Here is a 21,893-nt window from a genome sequence, read left to right as displayed (position 1 = left end):
CTCCCATGTAGCTGGGATTACAGGCGCCTGCCACCATGCCCAGATAATTTTTTTGTATTTTTAGTAGAGACAGGTATCGCCATGTTGGCCAGGGTGGTCTCAAACTCCTGGCCTGAGGTGATCCGCCAGCCTCGGCCTCCCAAAGTGTTGGGATTACAGGCGTGAGCCCCCGCATCACAGCAGTGGTCACCTTTTAAATATCTTCCGTCATTGGCTAACCATATTGAAGTAGCAAAAAGGAAACATCCCTTCCTTTTCGTCAACACGACATAAATCTGAAAATTAGTCAACTTCCTTCTAAACTGACCTCAGGCCAAAAGGATGTATTATGTTAATTATGACATAATTACCATTTGCTCCATTCCCCTCCCACAGCCTCTGGCTGCATCCTCTGACTTCAGAGGGAGTGACACAGGCTGTTGTTAAGAGCTTAGGGTGGAGTCCTGCTGCCCTGTTAGCCTAAGGTAAGTGACCTGACTCTCTCAACCCATCTTCTCATAAACTTCTCATAAACCAATGGCAAAGGATTAAACAAGGTAACCTACAAAGTACAGCCAGAATTTACTAGGCACACAAAGCGGCAGCACTACTCTCGAACTTGAGTGTTGGATAAGTGGTTTTAATGTCAATACAGGGATGGGAAGACAAGAACAGCCACTGGACTTTAAGTGGTAGTCTTAAAATGAACTTCATGCAACTCAAATGGAATTTTACAAATGCCTGCCAATGAGAGCTCCCTTAGGCTATTTCAGGCCCATGTCTCCCTCTCCAGTGATGCTTAGGTTGTAAAAGCAGGTAACCCTTGGATTTATACAGTTTATCACAACATTAACGGTTATTCCCTCAAGTTTCACCATTTTCTTTTTTCTTTTTTTTTTTTTTCAGACAGATTCTCCCTCTCACCCAGGCTGGAATGTAGCAGTGCGATCTCAGGTCACTACAACCTCCGCCTCCTGGGTTCAATCGATTCTCCTGTCTCAGCCTCCCAAGTAGCTGGAACCACAGATGCCCACCATCCGCCTGGCTAACTTCATTGTTTTTTTTTTTTTTGTTTGTTTGTTTTTTTTTGAGACAGAGTCTTGCTCTGTCACCCAGGCTGGAGTGCAATGGCGCAATCTCAGATCACTGCATCTTCCGCCTCCCAGGTTCCAGCGATTCTCCTGCCTCAGCCTTCTGAGTGGCTGGGATTATAGGTGCCTGCCACCTTGCTTGGCTAACAGTTGTATTTTTAGTAGAGATGGGGTTTCACCCTGTTGGCCAGGCTGGTCTTGAACGCCTGACCTTGTGATCTGCCCACCTAGGCCTCCCAAAGTGCTGGGATTACAGGCGTGAGCCACCGTGCCCAGCCTTTTTTGTATTTTTAGTAGAGATGGGTTTTCACCATGTTAATCAGGCTGATCTTGAACTCCCGACCTCATGATCCACCTGCCTCAGTTTCCCAAAGTGCTAGGATTACAGGCATGAGCCACCGTGCCTGGCCAAGTTTCACCATTTTCTAGAGCTAACTCTAGGCTTTCAATTCATATTCAAGGCACAATTAGTACACATAAATATTTCCGGGATTTAGAATCTAAATTATGTATAACATGTCAATTACCAACAATGTTTGGATTCTCTATTTTTCCTTTCAGAAGTTTGATTAGACATTCCACACTTCAATGCATTTTATTAAAAACTAAAAATATGTAACAGATTTGCCCAAGCAGGCAATTTGTCATGCTAATTCTTAAACCTTTTTTAAAATTAAATTTTAGACAGGGTCTCTGTTGCCCAGGCTAGAGCACAATGGCAGGATCATATCACCTCAAACTCTTGGGGTCTAGTGATGATCCTCCCACCTCAGCCTCTTGAGTACTTGGAACCTCAGGTACATGCCACCATGCCCACCTAATTAAAAAACAATTTTTTTTTTGGAGAGACAGGTTCTCTATGTTGTCCAGGCTGTTCTTTAACTCACGGCCTCAAGAGACTCTCTTGCTTCGGCCTCCCAAAATGCTGGGATTACAGGTGTTAGCCACCATGACTGGCCAAATTCTTAAAACTGCTTATTCAGATCTACAAACAACTCAAGCACCAATGTTTCAAATCCAATTAAATATACTGTTTATCCATTAGAAGTACACTGCCTTTGCTAACATCAAAATGGCGAAAGTTTACCATATTTTCCCCATTCATTTCAAGCACAATGAATTTAAAAACTACCAAATATAAAATATTCCTTGGTTCTCTACAATAAAAAAAATTCTCAAAATTTACATGACCTCATAAGTATATGATTTTCTTAAACGTATATGATTTTCTTAATGTCTGAAAATAAACATATTTTGTTTCGCTAACAAATATAAAGGCATGTATTTAAATTCAAAACAAAAATAGTAACTATTTGTGGGAGAAGGGGGAGAGCCTAAATGCCAAAGCAGACCAGTGACCTTTTTCTTGAAAGCCTCCCTTAATATTCTGTAACTCTCCAAAAGCTACTGACATCAGAGATTCTCTTTGCAATTCATGAAATCATGTAAGAATGGAAGCATTAGAAGCCCAGGGGTTAACTCTGAACTTTCAATAGGTTAAAAGAAAGGCACAGAGAAACGCATTTAATGGCATTTTATTATAGTTTACAGAAAATTGTTACATCAATTTCCATTACACCAGCAATTTTTAAATTTTGCAGAGACGAATAACTATATCGTTTCTTCCTACCACCAAACCAACTACCACCAAACCCAGCTATTTTTTTGTTTTTCGAGACAGAGTCTCACTTCTCCCAGGAGGCTGGAGTGCAATGGCGCTATCTTGGCTCACTGCAACCTCTGCCTCCTGGGTTCAAGCAATTCTCCTGCCTCAGCCTCTCCAGTAGCTGGGATTACAGGCACATGCTACCATGCTGGGCTAATTTTTATATTTTTAGTAGAGATGGGGTTTCACCATGTTGGCTGGGCTGGTCTTGAACAGGCCTCAAGTGATCTGCTCACCTCAGCCTCCCACAGTGCTGGGTTCTTAAGTGATCCACCCACTTCAGCCTCCCAAAGTGCTGGGATTATAGGCCACCGTGCCCAGCCTTCTTTTAATGGCTTTACTGAGATATAATTCTCATAATGTAAAATTCAATGGCTTTAGTATATTGTGTTGTATAACCATCATATTACATTTTGGAATGTTTTATTACTCCAAAAAGAAATCCTGTATTCCTTAGCTGTCACCCCATCCCCCTACTGTGCAGCCACTAACGTACTTTTTTTTTTTTCTTCCTGCTTGTGCGTATATACCAGTTACTTTAATAAAGAAATGGGAAAGAGGGAAACGAAAAACTAGAGAAAACTATACTGTAGTAGTCAGGATGTGGTGGAACCAAACTGCAGTTTTCTAATTAAGAATGTAATCTTGGTCTTTAAGGAACAGAGTTCTGAAGTAAAGAAGCAGGTTCCCTTTTCAGTAGACACCTCCCGTGCGCTGTTGGAACGCATCAATTGCATCTTCATCCTCCATTTCCAACTGTGCAGGTGCGTCCTGTCAAATCGGAATCTAATCTGCCTCACTGACAATCCCTGTTGTTCACCAGGATTTCATTTGTTTACTAAGTGGTGTATGCCTCTCAATCTTAAACTGCACCACAGAACCATCCCGCCCTGTCACTTTCAAATTAATATGATCGTTGTTCTCAGTCTTGACTCCTTCTAGTGCCTCCAAATTCATGAAACCACATGGTCTTAGCGGATTGGGAGTTCACTGGCACTGAGGGAAAAGCTGTTCCTCCTCCCTCCTCGGGCCCCTGACGCCATTAAAGTGGGAATACTGCGCGGGAATCCCCCAACCCCCAGGCCCAGGACAGCGGCCCACGGGCATCCAGGATCCTGCCCATCAGCAGCCCATTGATTCGCCGAGAACCCTCGCGCCGCCGCCGAGGCCCCCACCCCTAAGAGGTGAAGCCCTGATCCCAGGGGACTCCCCGCTGCCTCGGAGACTGCAACACCCGACGCGAGGTCGGCGGAGGGTGGAGACCCCGCGCGCCCTAACGCCTCTCCTCCCTACAACGTCTGGCGGGGCCAAGAAGCCCGGCTCGGAGCTGGTGGGCCGCGGGCATCCGCCGTCTGCCCGCCCAATTCGCGCCTCACGCGCACTCGGAGGCCAACGGGGGCTAATCTACTTTTTATCCATATGGATTTGCCCATTCTGGACATTTAATACATACGGCTTCTTTCACTTAGCGCCTTTTCAAGATTCATCCACGCTGCAGCATTTATTAGGATTTCATGCATTTTCATTGCCAAATAATGCTTTACCGCATGCAAATACCCTCTGCCTGCTTTTGATTCGTGTGACTACGTTTTCAAATGTTCACTTGCCTGCCTTTTACAAATTACAGAGGCAGGCATATACAACTTTGTTTAAAAAACGCGACAGCAAAAAAACTTAACGGTAGTTCTGACCCTATCAGTGATTCTTAGAAACCATTATTTTAAACAAATGAAGATAAGTCATTCACTCTTTGTAGGGATCATGATCCACAGAAAAACAGGAGACTATTTAGAAAAACCATTAAATACTGTGAAGTCTGACTTTCCTAGTAAAGCACGGAGAAGCCGAAGTCCCTAACCACCACCTAAGCGCATGTTTCCATTCAGCGTCCACTAACCTGAGTCAGATAAAATCAATAATACAAGACCATATTCTTAAACACAGCCTAAAAAATATTCCTATATCTAAAATTTTTTATAAAGGCTTCATTCACCTAGGTTACTATGTATGTAACTGCATAAATACATGCACCAGGAGGTGTAAATTTCTTAATTTTTCTTCACATAAAGTATCATATTACTTAAAAAGTACCTATCTCATTACCGACACGTTGAGAACGCTGTGTTTTCGGATAGAGTCTGAAAGGCTTGATGGACTGTAAGTCTCTTCTTTTCCATCTTCTCTCTACATAGATACTGCATTTTAATAGCATGACTGAAATCATAAAAAAAAAAAAAATTGACAAAAAGAAAACTATCTAACTGGCCGGTCTGTACCAGGATATATCCTGGGTTCCACCAGCAATCTCAGGAAAGCTGTTAAGAGTTTAAAAACAGGCCGGGCGCGGTGGCTCAAGCCTGTAATCCCAGCACTTTGGGAGGCCGAGGCGGGTGGATCACGAGGTCGAGAGATCGAGACCATCCTGGTCAACATGGTGAAACCCCGTCTCTACTAAAAATACAAAACATTAGCTGGGCATGGTGGCACGTGCCTGTAATCCCAGCTACTCAGGAGACTGAGGCAGGAGAATTGCCTGAACCCAGGAGGCGGAGGTTGCGGTGAGCCGAGATCACGCCATTGCACTCCAGCCTGGGTAACAAGAGCGGAACTCCGTCTCAAAAAAAAAAAAAAAAAAAAAAAAAAAAAAAAAAAAGAGTTTAAAAACAAAAAACAAAAAACAGCCGGGCGCGGTGGCTCAAGCCTGTAATCCCAGCACTTTGGGAGGCCGAGGCGGGTGGATCACGAGGTCGAGAGATCGAGACCATCCTGGTCAACATGGTGAAACCCCGTCTCTACTAAAAATACAAAAAAATTAGCTGGGCATGGTGGCACGTGCCTGTAATCCCAGCTACTCAGGAGGCTGAGGCAGGAGAATTGCCTGAGCCCAGGAGGTGGAGGTTGCGGTGAGCCGAGATCGCGCCATTACACTCCAGCCTGGGTAACAAGAGCAAAACTCCGTCTCAAAAAACAAAAAACAAAAAACTGTGACTAGAACTGCCACTACATTCTCATGGAACCCTTGGCACAATCTGAGACACCAACCTTCTCCTGGCACACTGTAGTAGACATCCTTTAAGACAAGCCCCCATGATGCCGGCCTCTTAATATTTATGCCCTTGTACAATCCCCTCCCAGTAAGTACAAGTGGACCCAGTAAAGTGCTTCTACTGGCCGGGCGCGGTGGCTCAAGCCTGTAATCCCAGCACTTTGGGAGGCCGAGGCGGGTGGATCACGAGGTCAAGAGATCGAGACCATCCTGGTCAACCTGGTGAAACCCCGTCTCTACTAAAGATACAAAAAATTAGCTGGGCATGGTGGCACGTGCCTGTAATCCCAGCTACTCAGGAGGCTGAGGCAGGAGAATTGCCTGAGCCCAGGAGGTGGAGGTTGCGGTGAGCCGAGATCGCGCCATTGCATTCCAGCCTGGGTAACAAGAGCGAAACTCCGTCTCAAAAAAAAAAAAAAAAAAAAAAAGTGCTTCTACTGAAAGGAATATGCAGAAATGATGGAATATCACTTCCAAAATTAGGTCATTAAAAAAGTATGGCTCCCAGGTTGAGTGCTCTCTCTTTGACTGCTATCCCTGGAGGAAGCCAGTTGTCATGGCGTAAGGCAGCCCTGTGAAATAAGCCACGTGGCAAGGGTCTGAGGCCTGCCAAGAACCATGTGACTTTGGAAGCAGATTATCCAACTTCTACCAAACCTTGAGATGACTGTAGCCCTGGCCAACTCTTGACTGCAACCTCGTAAGAGACTTCAAAAGTGCCAAGCTAAGCCAGCACAGATTCTGACCTACAAAAACCACGAGATGATACATGTTTGCTGTTTTCAATTGCTAAGGTGTTACGCTGCAAGAGACAGCTAATACACAGACCATGAAAAACTCTTTGATTTTCTGCTTTTATATTATAATCTGCTGTTCCCTTCTCTGCTATTGTAACAAACACCTTTCCCAACGCTCCTTCTCTCCCTGTATTCCTGCGCACAATACACGGCATCATCAAGCATCCTGGTGCTTAAACCAGGTAACTGGGAATTAGATGATCCTGGACTCTTTTTCCCATATCTAGTTAACAATCCAGTCCTGTTCATTCCACCTCCTTAGAATCTCTGAATGCACTGACTTCTCTCCAGCCCTACAGCTATTCTCTCATTACAGATCACCAGCATCTCTTGCAGAGATTATTGTAAAAGCCCCTTAACTGTGTACTGCTTCTAATCTTGTACTGCTCCAACCAATTCTCCACACTGAGGAATCTTTTAAACAATGCAATTCACATGCCATTCCCTCATTCAAACCTGTTGTTAAGGCCCACATTGGTAACGTTAAAAACAATTTACAATCCAGACTTTGCTATCTTCTAAGCCCCAATCTCTCTATTACTCTGCTCTCTTCTATTTCCCCTTGATTAACTCTTTCCTTTTATTCTGCTCAAGCCAAAGTGCATATTGACAGGCGCTGAAACGCAGGATGCTCTCTTCTTGTCTCGTGAGCTCTAGTCCCTGGCGCATCTGCTCTAATAGCCTTCCTCTGCTCTTGGCTCCCATCGCTTTTACTTGACTAGCACCTATTGGTCCTAACTCAGCTTAGATATCAACTCCTCCTGACAACCTTCTTTTTTTTTTTTTTTTTTGAGACAGAGTTTCGCTCTTGTTACCCAGGCTGGAGTGCAATGGCGCGATCTCGGCTCACCGCAACCTCCGCCTCCTGGGTTCAGGCAATTCTCCTGCCTCAGCCTCCTGAGTAGCTGGGATTACAGGCACGTGCCACCATGCCCAGCTAATGTTTTGTATTTTTAGTAGAGACGGGGTTTCACCATGTTGACCAGGATGGTCTCGATCTCTTGACCTTGTGATCAACCCGCCTCGGCCTCCCAAAGTGCTGGGATTACAGGCTTGAGCCACCGCGCCCGGCACCTGACAACCTTCTATAACTCTCCTAGGACAGGTTACTTCCAGACTGCATGCTTACTTATGACTCGCATCTTGTTAGACTGCACTTGTTAGTTACTCGGCTCCCTCACCTGAGCCTACAAAACTGAAAGGCAGGTGCACCAGCATACAGAGCTCAATCAGTATCTATTGACTAAGTGATCCTATATGGGTCTACAAAATAATGTCATAAAAACTTTTATAAAGTGAAGAATTACTCTGTTATCAAAGTTATCATCTAGTCTATATTATACCCTTTTTTTTGTGGTAGGCAGAGTAACAGCTCCTAAAGATGTCCATGTCCCCATACCCAGAACTTAGAAAAACGTTAAATCACATTGCATTGCAAAGCGGAATTAAGGCTGAAGATGAAATAAAGGCTGCTAATCAGTTGGTTTTTTTTTTTTTTTTTTTGAGACAGTCTAACTCTGTTGCCAGGCTGGAGTGCAGTGGCGTGATTTCGGCTCACTGCAACCTCTGCCTCCCAGATTCAAGCAATTCTCCTGCCTCAGCCTCCCGAGTAGCTGGGACTACAGCCGCACACCACCATGCCCAGCTAATTTTTGTATTTTTAGTAGAGACAGGGTTTCACCATGTTGGCCAGGACGGTCTTTATCTCTTGACCTCCTGATCCTCCCCAAGTGCTGGGATTACAGGCATGCACCACCATTCCTGGCCCAGTTGATCTTTAAAAAAGGAGATTATCTTGCAATATCTGGGTGGGCCCAGCATAATCATAAGGGACTTTAAACGTGGAAGAGAGAGGCAGAAGCGTCAGCTGGTCAAAGTGATGCAATGTGAGGACTTTGGCTCACTTCAAAGCCACTGCTGGCCCTGAAGATGGAGGAAGGGTAACAGAAGCTGGGGAATGTGGAAAGCCTCCAATATCTGGAAAAGGCAAGGAACAAATTCTCCCAGGTAGCAACCAGAAAGGGACACAGCCCTGCTAACATCTTGATGTTAGCCCAGTAAGAACCTTACTACCTTCCTTCCTTTTTTTGTGTGAGGGGAGTTTTGCTGTTGTTGCCCAGGCTGGAGAGCAATGGCACATTCTCAGCTCACCTCAATCTCTGTCTCCCGGGTTCAAGTGATTCTTGTGCCTCAGCGTCCTGAGTAGCTGGAATTACAGGGGTACACCACCACGCCCAGCTAATTTTTTTTGTATCATTAATAGAGATGGGGTTTCGCCATGTTGGCCAGGCTGGTTTTGAACTCCTGACCTCAGGTGATCCGCCTGCCTCATGCCTCCCAAAGGCGTGAGCCACTGCACCCGATGTCAGATTCTTGACCTACAGAACTGTAAGATAATAAATATGTGTTGTGTGTGTTTAAAGCCACTAAATTTGTGGTAACTTCTTTTGGTAGCAATAGAAAACTAATACATTTTTAATATTAGGGCTATTTTTTTCCCCAAGACAGTTATTGTTAGTGACCTTGAAGTCTCTTCTGACTGTGAAATTATTTGACTCTATATAAATCAGGAACTCTTTACTCTATTCTTACCAGCTGACCTTCAGAAAAGATATGACCTGCCTTCATTGATCAATCACTTAAATGAAGGAAGAGTAACATGAGAGGCTACTGTTTCTGCATGTCATTGTCCAAAGAAATGTTAATTTAAAAGAGGTAGAACATCTACTTGGAGCAGAAGTAAGGTAAACCAGGACTTCTGAATTCTGAAAATGTGGTATGTAGTCTGTAAGGGAGTTAAACTGTCCATTTCTCTACCTAGTAAGCAGATGGGTTGCAATCATAAAACATCAACCCCAGCCCCTATCATTCCTCTTACAAGGGCTTAGCCAGGCATTTACATCTTTAAAATTTGAATGCATTTAGGTAGGGCCTGATGTAGACTCCTGTTCACCATAGTCCCCACCAATCCCAGTGATCTCACCTCAGGCCAGTACAGATATTATCCAACTGACTCCATAAAGCTGAGTTTAGAGACTATGTTCTACTATAGTTGAAGTCAATATATACAAATGCAAAAATGCCTTTGGGGATTATATTTTATGGCATTACCAGTTATTACTTTACGTATCAGTTAACATCCCAAAAAGCATGTTGTATCAACATTAAACCAGTATGGAACTGGAAATATATTTTCAGGAATATACATTAGGAGAGTGGGGCAGGGATAGGTAAGCCTGAAAGGAGAGAGTGTTAAAAAGCTCCTAGGAAATTTAAAAAGTACTGACAAAAGACGTAAAATGGACTTAAAGTCAAACCAAATTAATTTCTTAATTTTACTCCCTGTCATGCCACTCAAAAATCATCTTATGTGGCCTGGTGCAGTGGCTCACGCCTCTAATGCTAGTACTTTAGGAGGCCAAAGCTGGTGGATGGCTTGAGCATAGGAATTCAGAACCACTCTCGGCAATATGGTGAAAACTCGTCTCTTCAAAAAAAAAGAAAATTTAGCTGACCATAGTGGCATGCGCTTGTAGTCTCAGCTACTTGGGAGTCTGAGGTGGAAGGAACACCTGAGCCTGGAACTTTGAGGCTGTTTCTGAGCCATGATCACGCCACTGCACTCCAGCCTAGGTGACAGAACAAAACCCTGTCTCAAATAAACAATCAAACAAATAAATAAATAAATAAATAAAATCATCTTGTGACACACATAAACACAACAACTACCATTTAGAAGAACCTATTTTATGCCGGGTACTTTACAAAGTGCTTTCCATACAGAGTCACTCATTCCAGGACAATCCTGCAAGATATGTAGGGTCAGCTTCCTTACAGGTGAGAAAAGAGGTTCAGGGAAATGAGTTCCTTTTCTAAGATCATACAGGGAAGAACAGGCAGAATCTAGATTTAAATAACCAAGATTCAAGTGCAAAGTCTTCATTTCACTACACAAGCCTGACTCCGGGCTTTCTAAGGTTCCAGCCCTCCTTGTCATCTTTCAGCTGGCCACACTGTAAAGGCCTCCAATGAAACCAGTCAGGGCACTGAATAGTGGCAAGTCAATTTAGAAAGGCCTTCCTTTCTCCGTTTCCATGTGCTGCCTATTTCTGGCTTCCTGCCATTTGCTGAACTGTTTTGTCAAATGCTTAGATACTATGGTGACTGGGACTGAGTAACTAATGTTGTTATGGCAACCATAAAACACTTAATCTAAACTTGTCTCATACAAATATATAAAATTTATGGGACAGTGGTTGCCAGGAGTTGGGAAGGGAAGAATGAGGAGTGGCTGCTAATGGGTACATTTCCTACTGGACGATAAAATATTCCGGAATTAGACTGCACAACTTTGTGAATATACTAAAACCACTAAATCGTACCTTTAGAAAGGTGAATTATATGGTATATGAATTAGAAAACCATTTTTTAAAACTATATGGTGATAATCAAATAGTCAGATATTAACAAGTTGGTGAAGATGCAGAGAAACTGTAACTCTCATACAGTGCTGTGGGACTGTGAAATCATGCAGTTGCTTTGGAAAATCACTTGGCATAAAGCTATCATATAATCCAGCAATTCTACTCCTAGAAATATATGACAAAGAGAAATGAAAACATATGTCTCTACAAAAACGTGTACACCAGTGTCCACAGGAGAACAGCCAAAAAGTGGAAACCACTCAACATCCATCATTGAGGCAGAAACGAAACATGGTATATCCATGCAACAGAGTATTATTTGACCATGAAAAGGAACGAAGTACTGATTTATGCTACACAGTGGGTCAACCAGGAAGACATGTTAAATGAAAGATGGCAACACCATGCATTGTGTGATTTCACTGATACAAAATGTTCAGAGTAGACAAAGCCACAGAAAAAGAAAGTAGAGCCGGGCACGGTGGCTCATGCCTGTGATCCCAGCACTCTGGGAGACCGAGGTGGGCGGATCACCTAAGGTCGGGAGTTCAAGACCAGCCTGACCAACATGGAGAAACCCCATCTCAGTTTTTTTAAAAAAAAAAAGAAAGAAAAGAAAATAAGAAAAAGAAAGTAGATTAATGGTTGCCCCAGGTTGGGATGTCTAAGTGGAACTAAGAAGTGAGTTGTAATAGGTAAGGGGCTGCTTTGTGTGGTGAAAAAAACTTACTGAAATCGACTATTGATGGTTACATAACTCTGAAAATCAGTGAATTGTATATTTAAATAGGTGAATTGTAGGTATATGGATTACATCTTAATAAAGCTGTTAAAAAAAACACATTAGCTAATTTCCATTGTTTTTCCCTCCAGGTAGAAGTAATGTGAAAAATATTAATAAATAAGTAGTGTCCATTCGTTTTTTAGGAAAATATTTACCTAAAGCTTTGCCATTTTAAATACAGTAAAAAAATTTTTTTCTTTTTTCTTTTTTTTGAGACAGCATATCAGTCTCTCAGGTTGGGGTGCAGTAGTGCAATCACACAGCTCACTGTAGCTGTGACCTCCTGGGCTCAAGTGATCCTCCCACCTCAGCCTCCCAAGTAGCTGGGACTACAGGTGCATGCCACCATGCCCAGCTAATTATTTTACTTTTTGTAAAGATGAGGTCTCCCTATGTAACACAGCTTGAAATCCTGCTTAGTTAACCCTATCAAGGGGATTCAATTCTCTTAATGAAAAAAAAAAAAAAAAAAAAAACTCATTATATAATGACAACTGGACTCCCCTGGGGCTAAGTTCAAGGTTTAAGCCATTGACCCAAATTCTGCCCCCAGCAAACCCATAAATAGTGCCATGTCTCCTAATGACAGTGACCATCAGGAGTGACAAGCCTCCTGCTCTATCACTTTTTTCCAGTACTAGCCTTTGGACTGTAGTAATTGAAAAATTACTACAAATTAAACTAGGTAAGGGACCATAAGAGTGAATCAATTTACTTCATTTTACATTTTTTTAAAAGTGTTACAATAACACCTATAAAAAAACCACATTTCTGGTTTACAACTGAATATCATGTTTTATATGTCATTTCACATTTGAGAAGCTATTTAATTATTAGAAAAGTACTCGTCTGAAAAATCTGAAACTTTACTTAGGATCTGAGAATTTAACTGAAAAAAGTAAACACCTCCTTGTCTAAACTCCTATGCATAAACTCTTTGCATTATTTTTGACATGGAGGATAGAAGCAAGACGAGAAACATATTTAGGGGCTTTTGCAGTACTCCAGCTGAAGCTGATGGGAGAGAAAGGCTGACGAGAGATATCACAGGTAGATAAAATCACTTGGACCTGGTGACTGGCTATGTCCTGAGAGAGGACAGGCAGAAGCGAGTTCTCAGGGTGGGGTCCCAGCAACTAAGCTCTGAGGGAAGCTTTCCAGGCAATACTAACGCTTCTTCACATTCCAGGTCCCTTCCACATCTAGAAAGGATTCTTTCCACACCCAAAATATTCCTATTCATTTTAAAATCCCCTGGCTTACTCAAGCATATCCTTTCTTTAAATTTATCAAAATTTAAAAGACAAACAACAATGTATCCCTAAAATATAAAAACTCTATAGATACACTAGAGGCGAATCACCAAATTTTATTCCAGTATACAGTATACCAACTCTACTACAAAATCTAAGAAACTCACAGCTTGAAAAGGAATTTCATAAATTTATGCCGATGAACATCATTATATACAGATGAAAACAATGAAGTAGAGAGCGCTTCAGTCTCACCAAGTGACCTTGATTCATAAGATCTGAACTTGGTTTTATAACTCCTGATTCTGTTTTCTTTTTTTTCTTTTTGAGACGGAGTTTTGCTCTTGTTACCCAGGCTGGAGTGCAATGGCTCCATCTTGGCTCACTGCAACCTCCGCCTCCCGGGTTCCGGCAATTCTCCTGCCTCAGCCTCCTGAGTAGCTGGGATTACAGGCACGCGCCACAAGGCCCAGCTAATTTTTTGTATTTTTAGTAGAGACGGGGTTTCACCATGTTGACCAGGATGGTCTCGATCTCTCGACCTCGTGATCCACCCGCCTCGGCCTCCCAAAGTGCTGGGATTACAGGCTTGAGCCACCGCGCCCGGCCCCTGATTCTGTTTTCTTACTTTTTTTTTTTTTGAGACAAGGTCTGGCTCTATCACCTAGACTGGAGTGCAGTGGCAGGATTGTGGCTCACTGCAACCTCCACCTCCCAGGCCCAAGCCATTCTCTGAGCTTCCCAAGTAGCTGGGACTACAGGTAAGTGCCACCAGGCCCAGCTGATTTTTGTATTTTTTTAGAGACAGGGCTTCATTCACCATGTTGGCCAGGCTGGTTTCAAACTCCTGAGTACAAGTGATCCACCCATGTTGGCCTCCCAAAGTCCTGGGATTACAGGTGTGAGCCACCATGCCTGGCTTTTCTCACTCTCTTAAACTCACTTTATGTAAGATATAGAAAATAATGTTTAAAGTAAGCTGTATAAAGACAGTCCTTAGATTTTATAAATTACATGTTTCAAATGCATTAGGGGATAGTGATTTGACACGTATCTTCTCACAGTATTACAAACACTAAATAACTTTTCATTATAAGCTGGGCCCAGTGGTGTATACCTGTAGTCCCAGATACTCCAGAAGCTGAGATAAAAGGATCACTTGGGCCCAGGAGTTTGAGACCAATCTGGGCAAGGTGGCATGATCCTCTACCTATAACAAAAATGACAGTAATATAATCACACCTAAGCAAAGTGGAATAAAGCCACAGAAGGGAGGAGTAAAAGGACTCACAATCTTGAATCTATGACTGACTCAGAGATATGCAACTAAGTATCAGTTCTTAAAGATACCACAAAACGCCTGTAATCCCAACACTTTGGGAGTCCTAGGCAGGAGGATTGCTTAAAGCCAGGAATTCAAGCCTGGGCAACAGTGCAAGATCCTTTATCTACAAAAAGAAAAAGAAAAGAAAAATTAGTCAGGCATGGTGGCACATGCCTGTTGTTCCAACTACTCCAGAGGCTGAGGTGGGAGAATCGCTTGTGCCTGGGAGGTCAAGGCTGCAGTGAGCCATGGTGACGTCACTGCACTTCAGCCTGGGTGACACAGCGAAATCCTGTCTTGAAAATAAAATCACAAAATCAGATTGAGAGCCTGGTGAATCTGCTCTTGAATGATAGTTATAAAGAAACTGATTTATATATACATGGTACTGTAAATATCCTCTGCTTATTAGATCTTTCAAGAAATACTGTCATATCACTTGTTTAAAATTATTTTAAGTCTACTAAGAAAGATAAAGGGATATGAAAAGCCAAATTATGACCAGAAAGCCAGATTATCAATTATATTAAAAAGTTTTCAAATTACCTTATTAAATAAATAAGGATTAATTTGTAGAAACTGAAGAGTTTTGTATTTTACTTTAAATTTTAAAAATATAAATAAAAAAGATATAGACAGACGTATTTCTAATTAACCAAAGAAGTAGGAGAGAACAGAAGATGAAGAGACATTCCACTCAGTTCACTAGAGTCTGATGTAAAATCTGTTGGCTTGTACTACACCAAGGAATCCCGTCTAGGGCATACCAAAACTTTCTAGTCCCATGTATTTCTGATAAAAAATAACCAGAGGCTGCCTCTTCCCAAGGGGGCCCTGTGATTCTGGGCAAAAATTCCATAGCTCTAAACGTTAACTGCCAAACTGCATACCAAATGAGAAATACTCTGAATTACTTTTTTGCCAAAGTGATACAGATAACTAGAACCAGATGTCTTAGTCAATATGACATATTAAATTGTATATTAATACATGTTCATGTATTTTATTTACCTGCTGAATGAGATGGAAAGGTCTATAAAGAGGTCATACTAGCATCTAAACTCACAGGTTAGAGATCAAAGCCACAGGAATGACAGAAGGAAATTTTTATTTCCTTTGGTCATTGGTAGAAAATGGTCTAATTTATAAAGGAAGGAGACTGCATATATTTAAAGTACCTAATGTGAAAACATGTACAAAGGATATCAATTTCAGCACTGTTTTTTGTTTGTTTGTTTGTTTGTTTTTTTGAGACGGAGTTTCACTCTTGTTACCCAGGCTGGAGTGCAATGGCGCAATCTCAGCTCACCGCAACCTCCACCTCCTGGGTTCAGGCAATTCTCCTGCCTCAGCCTCCTGAGTAGCTGGGATTACAGGCATGCGCCACCACGCCCAGCTAATTTTTTGTATTTTTAGTAGAGACAGGGTTTCACCATGCTGACCAGGATGGTCTCGATCTCTTAACCTCGTGATCCACCCGCCTCGGCCTCCCAAAGTGCTGGGATTACAGGCTTGAGCCACCGCGCCCGGCCCTGTTTGTTTGTTTTTGAGATAAAGTCTCACTCTGTAGCAGAGGCTGGAGTGCAGTGACATGATCTCAGCTCACCACAACCTCCACCTCCCGGGTTCAAGTGATTTTCCTGCCTCGGCCTCCAGAGTAGCTGGGATTACAGGTGCGCGCCACTGTACCCAGCTAATTTTTTGCATTTTTAGAGACAGGCTTTCACCATGTTGGCCAGGCTGGTCTTAAACTCCTGACCTCAGGTGATCTGCCCGCCTCAGCCTCCCAAAGTGCTAGTATTACAGGCATGAGTTACTGTATCCAGGCTCAGCACTGTTTATAATAGTAAAAGACTGGGAAGGGCCATAAGGAAGTAATTAAATAAATTACATTACGCCCATACAGTGGAACACTGTGGAGACGTATCACACCCATAGAAGACCACACAGTTGGATCTACTTGTGCCATTGTGGAATTAGCTCCAGCATAAATTAAGAAAAGCAGCACGATGTAGGACAGTAAACACAGCATGGGATGGGAGGGGGTTTATTTTTAACTGATGAAAGACTAGGATAAATGCTATTTAAAATACCTGGTGGCATCCTCTTGGCAGCCCCTTTTTTGCTTCTTGCACTTCTTTTTCCAGGTATTTTTTTGTCCTTTCCCAAGAAGGCCTGTTCATCTCTGGAGCCTTCGCAAACAGTGTTTTCCGAGTCCTCACCTGCAGCCACCTCGCAGCTCACAGCACAGCTTTCATTGTTGTTGAGACTGTCCTGCTCAGACGTTTCGGGTTTGCCCATTGCACTGTCACTGCTGGTCAGATGCTCATGCCCATCCCCATCAAGCTGATTTTCATTTTCATCTGATGCAGGCAGGCATGTCACACTCCTTTCCATGCTGTCACCAGGATGACATCCATCTTGTGGTTCTATTTGCAGATTATATGTAGGAGTATCGCTGTCATCCATTAGCGCATCCTTTGCTGAACCATTTAAAGTTATATTAAATACCTTCCATGTCTACAATGACAAAAAGAAAAAAGCTACTTCATTTTCTAACCTTTGCAGATTCTCAGTTATCTTAAATTTCTCCCTTCTCTTAGGTTGTTTCACTTTAAATAGACAAAAGAAGGAAATGATTTAAGTTCATTCCCTTTCACCATGTGCAACCCAATCCCAAACTCAGGTAGTTCTCATTTTCTTTTTTTGTACATCTGAAAATTTATGGCTGGGAGCGGTGGCTCAAGCCTGTAATCCCAGCACTTAGGGAGGCCGAGGCGGGTGGATCACGAGGTCAAGAGATCGAGACCATCCTGGTCAACATGGTGAAACCCCGTCTCTACCAAAAATACAAAAAATTAGCTGGGCGTGGTGGCGCGTGCCTGTAATCCCAGCTACGCAGGAGGCTGAGGCAGGAGAATTGCCTGAACCCAGGAGGCGGAGGTTGCGGTGAGCCGAGATCGCGCCATTGCACTCCAGCCTGGGTAACAAGAGCGAAACTCCATCTCAAAAAAAAAAAAAAAAGAAAATTTATTTTCTATGTATACCCAAGTTTTCAAGTATTAGATTTACTTATAAATTCACCAGTGTTATCATTATACAATTGGCTGAAATTAACAGTTGCAATACAGTTATTCTAGCTTTTCATATTCAATTTGAATGATTTAAAAAGTTTATTTTCTGTATCTAATCAGAATTAAATACTTTAGATAGAATCTTATACTTTATTAGATAATAAAATATAATTGAATATCTGCTTAGGTCATTTCACTTTAAATAGGGAAGGGAAGGAAAGGTTTCAGTTCATTCCCTTTCACCATGTGCAACCCAATCCCAAACTCAGCTAGTTCTCATTTGAATACTACAGCTGTCAACCCTGGCTCCTCAGGATCATCACCTGAGGAGGCTGCCCAAATTCTATTCTAGACCACTAAATCAGAAGCTCTGAGGATGGAACCTAGGCACTGATATTTTTCAAATTCTATAGGTGAGTCCAATGTGCATCAGGTTGGGACCGCTGCCTTAATTAAATCACCGAATAGATTATGTGCTGAAATTAGTCACTTATGTTAATCCCTGGATACTTGCCAGACAACTGAAAGCTAGTTGTATAAGTTCTTCTCTGGCTAAACAGCAGCAATATTTGGAAATGAAAATGTTTAAAGATTTTTTTTTTTTTTTTTAGGCAGATTCTCACTCTGTTGCCCAGGCTGGAGTGCAGTGGCACAATCTCGGCTTACTGCAATCTCTGCCACCCAGGTTCAAGTGATTCTCCTGCCTCAGCCTCCAGAGTAGCTGGGATTACAGGCACCTGCCACTGTGCCTGGCTGATTTTTGCAGTTTTTAGTAGAGATGGGGTTTCACCATCTTGGCCAGGCTGGTATTGAACCCCTGCCTGACCTTGTGATCTACCCACCTTGGCCTCCCAAAGTGCTGGAATTACAGGCATGAGCCACCACGCCCTGCCAAGATTTTAAAAAAATAAACTAGAAAAAAGTATGTGAGGGAAAGTCTGGGTAGCATATATTTATACTACCATTATATCTTTTATTTCTTAAGAATAAGCCCTGGAGCCGGGTGCGGTGGCTCAAGCCTGTAATCCCAGCACTTTGGGAGGCCGAGGCGGGTGGATCACGAGGTCGAAAGATCGAGACCATCCTGGTCAACATGGTGAAACCCCGTCTCTACTAAAAATACAAAAAACTAGCTGGGCGTGGTGGTGCATGCCTGTAATCCCAGCTACTTAGGAGGCTGAGGCAGGAGAATTGCCTGAGCCCAGGAGGCGGAGGTTGCGGTGAGCCGAGAACGCGCCATTGCACTCCAGCCTGGGTAACAAGAGCGAAACTCCCTCTCAAAAAAAAAAAAAAAAGAATAAGCCCTGGGAGGTACCTTAGAATTATCATACAAATCCCTTTGAACACTTAAAAAATTTTAAAAAAAAAAGAAGGAAAGAAAATAAAGAGAAAGGGCCATGGTTAACTCTAGGCTACTATTAGTGTAGAATCAGAAAAAAAATCTAAATCTGCTTAAAAGATACTGCTGCCGGGCGCGGTGGCTCAAGCCTGTAATCCCAGCACTTTGGGAGGCCGAGGCGGGTGGATCACAAGGTCAAGAGATTGAGACCATCCTGGTCAACATGGTGAAACCCCGTCTCTACTAAAAATACAAAAAATTAGTTGGGCGTGGTGGCGCGTGCCTGTAATCCCAGCTACTCGGGAGGCTGAGGCAGGAGAATTGCCTGAACCCAGGAGGCGGAGGTTGCGGTGAGCCGAGATCACGCCATTGCACTCCAGCCTGGGTAACAAGAGCGAAACTCCATCTCAAAAAAAAAAAAAAAAAAAAGATACTGCTAATATTTTTAAAATTTACAAAACAGACTGCAAACCCTTTATCAGTCATATTTTATCTCCTCTTATTATCTAAAAGTTTATTACATTTTAAGAAAAATGATAGATATAAAGTAAATATTCCAATACTTCTGGAAAAAAAAAAAACCTCAGCGAGAGGACTTCTAAAGACTCTTCAACTTAATAGGTAGAAACACTTAATCTTTAGAAATATGTATATAAAGTACAGTCTTTAAAAACATGAAAAGTGCAAAATAAAATATTAACCCTATACCATCATATATTTTCAAAATATTTTGCCACTGGAATATTTTATTTAAAGATAAAAGTTTTGTTTGGCAAATACTAAAGTATCTAAACCTGGCTTGTATTATTTTCCTTAAAACATACACTACGTATCTCTACTGGTCTGTGAAACTGGTAACATCCTCAGCCATTTTCTAGTTTATGTAATTAAGAAGTATTCTGGCCGGGCGCGGTGGCTCAAGCCTGTAATCCCAGCACTTTGGGAGGCCGAGGCGGGTGGATCACGAGGTCAAGAGATCGAGACCATCCTGGTCAACATGGTGAAACCCCGTCTCTACCAAAAATACAAAAAAGTAGCTGGGCATGGTGGCACATGCCTGTAATCCAAGCTACTCAGGAGACTGAGGCAGGAGAATTGCCTGAACCCAGGAGGCGGAGGTTGCGGTGAGCCGAGATCGCGCCATTGCACTCCAGCCTGGGTAACAAGAGCGAAACTCCGTCTCAAAAAAAAAATAAAAATAAAAAGAATTTCAAGCAAACATATTAAAGTAAGGCTTATACAAAACATGAGAACCCCAAAACTGTGAGGAAGAAACATTAAACTAAAGAAAAATCTAAAGTAATAGGCTAAGGAAAAAAATTCCATTTTACCAAAAGCATATCTCAATTATGGATAGAATTTGACTTAATTTTTCATGCATCTTATCTGATGAGATTAAGTATTTGGTATTACTAACATTTTAAAAAATAATTTATGGGAGGCCAGGTGCAGCAGCTCATGCCTGTAATCCCAGCACTTTGGGAGGTGGAGGTGGGTGGATCAAGAGATCAAGAGATCGGCCGGGCGCGGTGGCTCAAGCCTGTAATCCCAGCACTTTGGGAGGCTGAGGCGGGTGGATCACAAGGTCGAGAGATCGAGACCAACGTGGTCAACATGGTGAAACCCTGTCTCTACTAAAAATACAAAAAATTAGCTGGGCATGGTGGCGCGTGCCTATAATCCCAGCTACTCAGGAGGCTGAGGCAGGAGAATTGTCTGAACCCAGGAGGCGGAGGTTGCGGTGAGCTGAGATTGCGCCATTGCACTCCAGCCTGGGTAACAAGAGCGAAACTCCGTCTCAAAAAAAAAAAAAAAAAAAAAAAAGATCAAGAGATCGAGACCATCCTGGCTAACATGGTGAAACCCCATCTCTACTGAAAAAACAAAACAAAACAAAAATTAGCTGGGCATGGTGGCACATGACTGTAGTCCCAGCTACTTGGGAGGATGAGGCAGGAGAATCACTTGAACTGGGGAGGGGGAGGTTGCAGTGAGCCAAGATCATGCCACTGCACTCCAGCCTGCTGATGGAAATAAGAATTTATGGGAATACATAATGAAATATATTTAACTGAAATGCTTTAAGAAGACTATGGGTGCCATTTTTCTGTATTTCATACAGATCAGATAAATACTATACTTTTACTTTTGAAGTCAAGATCCTTCTGAAGAACGAAGATTCAAGCCCAAATTTAAATTAGATTTACAGTCAAACAAACATTTAGAGGAATACAGTCACCAAACCAATAAGGTAGTTTATTAACACCAAGTTCAAATTTGTTTATTCCTAGCCAATTCAGAGTTGAGGAAGAAAGTGACCACATCCATGTTATTCTGTGTATTATGGACATTACATAGCACTTTACATTAATTTTTACCACTTTACTCATTCACTTACATCTCATTGCTAAATCTATAGTTTTCTTCTCTGATTAACACTCTTTGTTTAAACAAATGTACCTTAGGCAACATTCAGCACACCAGCAATCAAAAGTATGCCTCAGAGGGATGACTGTCAAAACCTTTGTGACACACAATAAAAAATTCATTTTTCACTGAGGTCCTGAACACACAAAATATATACATCTATGCAACTAAAACTTAACATGTGAAACACTCCGATATGTTCTTTATTCCATTCAATACTATTTCATTTATCTTTAAAATGCTGATCAGGATCCACTACGTTGATTTCATGTCCCACTGACAAGTGTTGACCGCGGCAGCCTGCCATAAAGCAGTTTCTAGGAATGAATAGTATCTCAGCCTGAGGACCCCCAAGTGAGGACCACAGAAGGTAGCAACTATCTCCGAACTGTTTTCTGAAAATGATGCAGAACGTCTGAAATTTACATACAAACTTTACTTAAAATGTCGTCCTCATAATTTCAATATAATAATGTTTGCTAGGCCAGACATAGTGGTTCATCTATAACTCCAGCACTTTGAGAAGCCGAGGCGCGTGGATTGTTTGAGCTCGGTTGTTCAAGACCAGCCTGGGCAACATGGTGAGACCCCTGCTTTTCCACTAAAAATAAAAATTAGTCAAGTGTGATGGTGCATGCCTAAAGTCCCTGCTACTTGGCTGAAGCAAAAAGATTGCTTGACCCTGGGTT

General features: G+C 42.3%; 1 protein-coding gene across 5 annotated transcripts in view; it reads right to left on the bottom strand.

Moving 5' to 3' along the window:
* Positions 1-21,893, bottom strand: part of CNST (consortin, connexin sorting protein) — a 94,875-nt gene that overhangs the window by 50,622 nt on the left and 22,360 nt on the right. For all 5 annotated transcript variants that reach the window (XM_074385440.1, XM_039464255.2, XM_074385441.1 and 2 more), the window contains one exon: positions 16,458-16,884. In XM_074385440.1, coding sequence (XP_074241541.1) covers positions 16,458-16,884 — 427 coding nt within the window. The remainder of the gene's footprint in view (positions 1-16,457; positions 16,885-21,893) is intronic.

The sequence above is a fragment of the Saimiri boliviensis genome, chromosome 14, assembly GCF_048565385.1.
Source record: "Saimiri boliviensis isolate mSaiBol1 chromosome 14, mSaiBol1.pri, whole genome shotgun sequence".
Taxonomy (NCBI): Eukaryota; Metazoa; Chordata; class Mammalia; order Primates; family Cebidae; genus Saimiri; species Saimiri boliviensis.
The sequence above is the reverse complement of the archived record's forward strand: the minus strand, read 5'-3'. Positions and strand labels throughout refer to the sequence as shown.